General features: G+C 34.6%; 1 protein-coding gene across 2 annotated transcripts; it reads left to right on the top strand.

Annotated features, from left to right (window-relative positions):
• The first annotated feature begins 232 nt into the window (after window positions 1–232).
• Window positions 233–4,941, top strand: LOC127806736 (putative 4-hydroxy-4-methyl-2-oxoglutarate aldolase 2). 2 transcript variants are annotated; one of them, XM_052344213.1, is made up of 2 exons: window positions 233–400; window positions 4,204–4,941. In XM_052344213.1, exon 2 carries the CDS (start codon window positions 4,219–4,221, stop codon window positions 4,717–4,719), a length of 501 nt encoding a protein of 166 aa, XP_052200173.1. In that variant the 5' UTR covers window positions 233–400; window positions 4,204–4,218; the 3' UTR covers window positions 4,720–4,941. The 2 variants fall into 2 exon arrangements, with proteins under 2 accessions (XP_052200173.1, XP_052200175.1); XM_052344215.1 differs by lacking the exon at window positions 233–400 and adding an exon at window positions 411–572.
• The last annotated feature ends 3,745 nt before the right edge of the window (window positions 4,942–8,686 follow it).

Here is an 8,686-nt window from a genome sequence, read left to right as displayed (position 1 = left end):
TAAAATTCATGTTCTTAAAATTTAAGATTATTGTATGTAAGTTGGGGTTGAGGCACAACTGAATCAACCCTACTCTTATTAAGTTGGATTGATTTAATTTTATTTTCTAATTGATTCAATTCTAAGTTTAATTTTACATACATAATTAAAATTAATTCAAATTAAAATTACTACAAAACTCAAACCAATTCAATGACTGTATCTGTATATGAAAGAATGGTCCGTACTCAGTCCATTAGATCCGACCCTTTCTTCTCGCCTTTAAAATTCCCCAAATGGTAATTAGGATCACATCTTTCTTCTTCCCCTTGGAGGAAAACCAACCTTTCCATCCGTGTGGGCCACTCGGCGAACCAGAAACGATTCCACCATCGCAGCCTAAAATCTAGTCGTTTTACAGGTTTGATCTTTCTTCTCCTCTCTCTGTAGATCGTCTTCATCGTTCTCTTTTCGTACACCTGAACTGGAGATAGGACCGATCGACTAAGTCCTTTACCTTCTACTTGTTCCCGATTACTTAAATCGTTCATTCTTGTATTCGTCCTCTCCAGCTTGGGCCTCCGATCGGCCAGGTAGTTGCATCTTTGGAAATTAAGAGCGTGGTCTGTGGAATCTGTCTGTTGCAATTTCCTGTAGTTGTGATTGTTTTTGATGATTTAGAGTTTGGACAACTTCATTGAGCGAATACCTAAAGATCTTTTTCATTTGTTTGACTTTTTGTGGTGGTAAAACTTGTTGAATTAACTGGACTTGCTGGACCTGTTTTGCAGATTATTTCTTGTGAAAATATGCGTTTGTGTGTGTGTTTGATTGAATTGATTGGTTGTTTCAAGTCAAATGACTTGTTTGTTACTCTAGAGGCGTGTTTGATCAAGCCAAAACAGTGGCCTTCCCGGATAGAGACCCGCAGAAATTTGTGAGATCAATAAGTAATTATAATGTATAAACAAAAATAATAAATTAGTCACGAGCCAAGTTAATAGTCAATTAGAGTTGGAATAAAATAAATTATATTACTGTTTCAAATTAAATAACCAATAAAGTTAATGTGCGATTTAACGTAGTTAGATTTCCTCCGATGAAACAACTACTTTTTTTTTTTTTTCTTTCTCTCTATTCTGCTATCTATACTGCTATGCTCTTTTAAGTTTAGAACTCAAATTTATCTATCTATTTTACAGCAATCCTATAGTTTTCTTCAACTTTCACGGGCATTCCAAGCACTAATATTTTCTGAATTTTGGGTAACCATTCTTGTTTTTGTTTTTTATTTTTTATTTTAAAAGTGGTTTGGCATAGACTCATCTAATTCAATATCACATTCCTTGAAGTTCAAGTTCATCCTCTAGGGGTAAATGGAACAAATGATGGAAAAAGTCATATGCATGTTCGTAATTTTGGAAGATTATAAAAGGTGGAAGGGGTAAATAAAATGAAGCAACATCTTGCAGCACAGAAAAATGATGCTAAGCTATCTGAGAAAGGCTTTGAAAAATTAGAGAGAAAGAATCACAGTAAGAAACTTATGTTCAGTTTAATCCCAGGGTCTGGATGTTTTCAAACTCGAGGGTGACAATAGAGATGATTGCAATATTGAAAAAATCAATTTACAAAAAGAATGGGATTGTTGAAGGTGGATGTTGTGAGAATAAAAACATTGGCAGAAAAATGGAAAGGAAAAGCGGCTTGTGCACTACATCATTGTTCACCCCAGGAGCCAGTCCAGATGGTCAACCATCAAAAGTTGCTGTTGTAGCTAAGAAGCTTTATATTAGGCCTATATGCTTCATGGAATAATTCATTAATAATATTAGCATTCTGATAAGCACCAGAATTCATTTACTTTTAGCCTGTATTTGATATTGTATATGCTATTGATGAATGCTATAAAATTTAAAGTTATCACGAACTTCAAGTTCCTTGTTTAGAGACTTAAAGAAAGTGCTTAACTTGTTTCAAACCCTTCGGACCATTTGAGCTATGAGTGGATGCACTATCATTGGTGGCTGGAGTGATGGTAAACAAAGACCTTTGTTAAACGTCTTGTCTAGTGCTCTGTAGGAGCAATTTTTATAAATTCTTAGCACTTTTGATGTTGCCACTCTTTTTTATAAATTATATCCGGTTGCAGCTCTGGATGAATTGGTTCTCTAAAGTCATACTATTCCTTGTTTGGATTAACCAACTATTTTTTGTTATAAAGAGTTATAGCAATAAGAACAATGCCAAGCCTTAATCAATACTAAGTGAGATCGCCTACATGTATTCTAGCTTTCTAACCATCTCTATCCATGATCATTTCTTTTGTGGGGCTATTATACTTTGTCATGTTTAGGGGTTTTTCACCACCTCTTTTTGGTTTTACTCTACTTCTTTTGCTATAAACTTCTCCCATTCCATCCACTTATTTTAAATGTGCAAACTGTTGTGCTTATATTTTGCACATATGGGTACTTATTACCCAACATTATGAGAGATACAATAAAGATGGTCTTATAGCCATTTGATGAGACTTTCCTTTTAGTTTTAAAGGGGTATTATGATTTTATAAAATGCTGGATGCATTTTTTCACTTAAAACCATTTTGTCTTGATTCTATGAATAACATCCTTAATAATCTTCCATTCCTTTTAAAAAATTTATTTGAGACATCTGAACTGATCTTTTTTAGGAATAACTTGATCTTTGAGCCTCGCCGCAACATCATCTAATTTCTATTTTTACCGATTTTATATTCCATACATTTGGTTTTTGATCTCTCATCTTGAAACTTTTAGATTTTAAGGTGCCCCTTCATAATTCTAGCTTATTATTCTTGCCTTCTTTTTGGTATAAAGAGTTCGTTGAAAGTTGAATTATCAATGAATTTTTTCTCCGTTTCCTTCCTATTCTGAAGTTAGCTGAATGTCAGATCTCTACCAGTGCTCATCAAAGATCTATGATTCTAGTTGTGGTCTGTAAACATGTCTCTGGACTAGGGAATATTCATTTGTTCAGCCCTAGCACCAAATTTTAATGTTCTTCTCACTGAGCAGGAAGGAAGCAAGAAAATTAATTTCCCTTATGCATCATGTTCATTCTTGTTTATGATTTTTCTTTGAGTTTTAAGCACATGTCCTCAATTTAGTTATATTTTAGCTTCACTTGGACTGACCTATCTACCATACTAGTAATAGCTTGCAAAAGGTCTGTCTGCACGCAACAGATATAGTTAATTTTATAGGTGAATTTTTCTTGAGGCTAATTGCTTGCAAAATCTTTATAAAAAAATGTAGGCTTCCTAATTTACAAGCTCTTTCCTTATCCATATGCACAATTCAAAGTCAGTGGGCATTTATGTGAATAGAATGATTTATCAAAAGGGGAAAAATGTATACTCTCTCTCTCTCTCTCTCTCTCTCTCACACACACACACACACACACACACACACAAAGGGTGTATCCCATGGGATTTAACCTTCTCCTTGATGCTACACTGCACTTTCTTATTCTTGTAGGATTGTAAAGAACTAACAGAATTCACGTTGAAGGTTGATATGACAGTTTATTTTCCGTACAGAGACTTTGTGTCTATGTTCAATTTTATTGCTTTTGGCAATGGCTGTACTTGTTCATTTTTTCTCCGCCAATTTAGATGCCATGAGCTGGCCCATGCTGCAAATCCTCCCTCTTCCTCACAAGTCATGATTATTTATTGCATAGGAGCATTGGGTCATATCATATGCATGTTTCAGGAAAGCTTTTTAGGCTGGCAAATTTGGGCATATCATCAACAGTCTTGAGACTGGTAGGTTAGTTATGAATATTGATTCCATGTCTTAGCATTCTTGAGTAGTTATCAAAAATAAATTGGCATGTCCTTATTATATGTTTGGGATGCCGTCAATACCCATGAATCATGATATGCCATGGACTGGCAAGAACATTGGGTGTAGCCAGTCATCATGTTGACATCTACTCTGAATTAAACCTTTGCTTTAATATGTTTTAAAAAAGAAGCAGCTCTTGTTGCTGTTACTGTTTGTGTTATTTTTGTTGTTTTCTTGATAAGAAATTATTCTTATTCTCTAAATTAATCATTCGCTTTAATATGTTATTGCTAGTATTTTTTTTTTATTATTTTCTTGGAAGAAATTATTATTGTTAGTATAACTTTCTTTGTTGCCATCATTAATCTGAAATCTAAACATCTTTTCCCTAAAGGTGGTTGGGATAACAATGGCACTGGTTACTACAGCTGAATTTTGTGATGCCAACCCACAGCTCATTGTGAGTGGTGAACTCCGGGCACTGCAGCCAGTTTTCCAGATATATGGCCGCCGCCAGGTCTTTTCCGGGCCAATAGTCACGCTCAAAGTGTTCGAAGACAATGTTCTGGTTCGGGAGTTTCTGGAAGAGAAAGGAAATGGAAGGGTTCTTGTTGTGGATGGCGGTGGCAGCCAGCGGTGTGCAATATTAGGGGGCAACCCTGTTGTGCAGGCTCAAAATAACGGATGGGCGGGCATAGTAGTCAACGGTTGTATTAGGGATGTGGACGAAATCAATGGTTGTGATATCGGAGTGAGAGCTCTTGCTTCCCACCCAATGAAAGCTAACAAGAAGGGTGTTGGAGAGAAGCATGTTCCGGTGACAATTGCAGGGACAAGAATCTGCGATGGGGAATGGCTCTACGCCGACACTGACGGAATTTTGGTTTCCAAGATAGAGTTGTCCGTTTGAGGATGAGGGTGTTGTTGCTTGAAGAGAGTTGGTGAGGAGCCATCCACAATTGCTGGTGCTGGATGCCATTTGCTTGTTGTAATGTATGTGTGTATGTTTGTTTGGAAGCTTTGATCTAATGCTTGTTGCTCTGTGAAACATACGATAGAACTCTGTTGTGCCATAGATTGATGAGACTAAATTAACAATAAATTTATTTGGATAGAATCTATCCAAATAGAATTGTTTTTTTTTTGTCATTTTAATTATTAATATTAAGATAATTATGTCATTTATCATTTTATTTAACAATAATATTTTTTCTAGTCACAATTTTAAAATTTTTTATAAGATTAAAGTTGTCCTTTTATTTTATTAAATATTATAAAATAATATAAAACAAGCATCAAATTTAATTTTCTATCTAAATAGATTTTAGTCATTATTTTATTTATTAGTTTCTTATAGATAATTTCATAGCGATGTGTGTAGATCAGATTTTAATAAATAATATTAAATATTAATATTAATGTTAAATAATTTAAAATTACTTTTATTTGTTTAGTTGGAGTTCCAAATTAATTAATACAATCGAAATTCCTGAATTGATTTTAGGAATTTTCTAAAATTTGTATTGAAAATCATCAGGTCTTGTCTTTCTATCACCATTCATTCCAACACACAATCTGGATTGTCGAGTTCTTCAAGGTTTCAGTAAACTGCACCGTTAGCTTTCTACCATCCAAGCCATCACCTAAAGCCAATATCAGCAGCTTTCTACACTTAGCAGAACCCTCACTAGAGAAGTTGGAGCTCTAGGCGACAACCTCGCCGAAATCAGTTATCATCAATGAAACTGACGTAACACTTGTCCGCCAGGGTTGGTAGTCCTCTGTCACTGCAACACCTTGTTGCGACCTCATCAGAATCCCACAACTAAGGGAGAGCAGATATTGGTTTAATCGAATTTATTGAACTAAATCGATTGAACTTACCAATTCAGTTTAGTCATTTTCTTTTAATGGTTCGGTTTGATTATGTATTTTTTAGGAAGTTCAATTTTTAAATTTTGATTTAATTTTCTTTATTGGAATAGCCAAACGGAAATATAAATTTCGTCGTTTTTTTTTAAATTATTTTCTTGAGTTGGTACTTAAAAGTTTACAATCGATTTTTTTTTTTTTTTCAATCGGTTAGTTTGATTTTTTCGGTCTATCAAAAAGTTATATTTTTTTTTTCTAATTTTTTGTGTTAGTTCGATTTTCAATTCGATTTATATGATTTATGTTTGGTTAAGTTGGTTATCGATGAGTTTGATTATTTGGTTTAATCGATCATTCGATTCGCTTTTATTTTCCCAATTCAATTAAGTTGATTAATTAATTTTGATCAATTCAATAATAGAAAAGATCATTTACACACCCCTAACGGCCACATCCGATCCTTAGTTGCCTACTCACTCCACAGCAAGTCTTTTTCATAACCCGATTTCAGACCCTAACCCGACTTGAAGACCCATTACCTACTTACCAAGACCCAGATCTCCCTTGAAAACCAAGAACCTAGCTCTTCAAGTTACTTGATTAAGTTAGCCCAAAGTTTTCACTTATTGACCCATTAGCCAAGCCAGCCTAGTTGTCGCAACACATCCCCTTCTTATGATCCTAGCCACTGATTAGCCAAGTCTAGCCTATAGTAGGAATAATTTCTTCTAACCAAAATTAAATTCAACCTTGCTTTGGTTAAAGGTGCATTCTTCACTTTGCAAGCTTGACTGATATTATTTATTGGGTATCCTTAATAAATTGTTTTAGGTACATTTAATTTTCTTTCATAGTCAGCCAAAAAGAGAGAGAGAGAAAGAGATAAAGAAACCCAAAAAAAAAATCTTATTTGTTACATCACAAGCATTAATTTTTTTTTATTATTGATATTCTCATTTAATTTAAATTTTTTAGTCCTATTTATGCATCTTAGTAGTTTTCTTGTCTGTATTTAAGTTGCAATTTGAATCTTCATAGCATTCACTTAACTTGTTATCACTCCGTTGCCTTCTCTTGTAACTATTTGTGCACTTGATCGTGGCTTCCAACAAACACGAACAACCTTCTTTTACTAAACCAATTGATCCTCGGTCATTATAAAATTCATTGAAACTAGAATGAGTAATCTCAAGAATCTTTTGACTATAGTAGGAACACTTACTACACATATGACATAAGTCCTCAAAATATCATGTAAGCTTAAGAGATGATTTTATATAGTCCCCATATCCACGTATTGACAAATGGTCTTTTTGCCTCCCTACAAAATACTAAGGAGGTATGTTGCATTTTTCTTTTTTAAACTATTAATAACAAATGCTTTGGTGAATTCTTCCATTAATTGCCCAAATAAGAAGTTAGATGCTTCGGGAAAGCTATTGAACCAAGTTTGAGCATGTCCTGTCAAAGTCAGTGAGAATGCTTGACGCATAATTTCATCATCACAAGCTTAAGCATCATTAGGGACTCATAATTTTGAATGTGATCGTCAGGATCATCTTTACTGGCATAGGGGGTTATTTGCAGCATCTTGAATTTTTTCGATAGTGACTTTCCCAATATGTTCTCAATGATCCAGGACCTCCTTCTTGGTTGTTCTTCTGTGGCTGGGACCAATCTCTTATGTTCAAGTATTTCCTCAACCACCATTTTCATATCATCTTGCATGCTCATTGTGGTGTGATTACATGTCCCTCTATCCCTTGGCGTCAAACCCCTAGTGGGGGGCTTTACTTCCTCCTATCAACGTGCTTGCCACAGTTTTTTAGCATCTTTTCTTTCATAGGCTCCGCCTATCTCCTCGATAATTTTGCTCCTATTCTCCATCTTGTCATGGAGAGGCATTAACTCCTCATGGTGGGAATTTTGACTGATTTCCTTAGCAAGAAAAGGACCGGGAATGGGTGTCAGGCATGGCTTCCTTGATAATAATTGACCTCCACATCTCTTTGTTGGGCTTTCCACAGTTGGGTAGCCTTAGCTATGAATCTCCTCAATGTTGCAAATCATGCCATATTGGGGATCATGTTTTAAAGTATCATCGCCATGTCTCGTAGTGCTTACATCCCTTCTATATGTTATTGTCGCAGAGCTTCATATTCTACCCAAGAGACTGTGGAAAGATCCAGTTGTGAAGTGTTGGGTTGATAATAATGCCCATGTTGATTTGATCATAATGTCCATGTTGATTAACTTCTAGCAAATGCTGAAAGCTTGATAGGGGTGGTTGAGTCCTCATTTGCTGTTGAGGATCCAGGGAAGTTGGTTGAGTACTCCCTTGTTACTAAGAGTCTATTGAGGGTAAGTGTGCTCCATTGGATGTTGAGAGTCTTGTCAAAATGGGCGAGTCTCCACGCCTTAGGAGAAAATTCATCGATTGTTTCTAGTGTTTGCCATCAATAGCAATCCATATTTGACTTTTCATTTTGTTTCCCACAAACAACGTCAATTATTATAATTAAAATACAATAATAAATTTGTAATATAGGAAAAATGATCTTGATAGTCTTGTGTGATGATGATCAAGACTCCCAGGTCTCTTGATCATTGCAACAAGACCCCTAGGTCTTCTGATCACCATCACACAAGACTATCAAGATCAAATTTCTCATATTACAAATTCATTGTTATATTTTGCCAACAATAAATGTTATAGCAAAAGTGAAATTTCTTTTATTATAATCTTTGTACACATTACGTTTATCTTATTAAATTGTGAGAGTAATCTTATATGAGCTAAGTGAGAGAATGTAAAAATTATCTCGTGATTCACATAATAATTAAGAAATATTTTATCAAATATAGTTACATTTATTTGATGAAATAATTAAATGATTCAATAAGATAATTAATTGTCAAAATTTCATTGATTTTGAAGATAAAAATACAACTCTTAATAAGCCTTGACGAGAGGTAAGTCTACGATTATAAATAGGAATTTGATC

The sequence above is a fragment of the Diospyros lotus genome, chromosome 7 (genome assembly GCF_014633365.1).
Source record: "Diospyros lotus cultivar Yz01 chromosome 7, ASM1463336v1, whole genome shotgun sequence".
Lineage (NCBI taxonomy): Eukaryota > Viridiplantae > Streptophyta > Magnoliopsida > Ericales > Ebenaceae > Diospyros > Diospyros lotus.
This window is presented reverse-complemented; position numbering and strand designations above follow the sequence as displayed.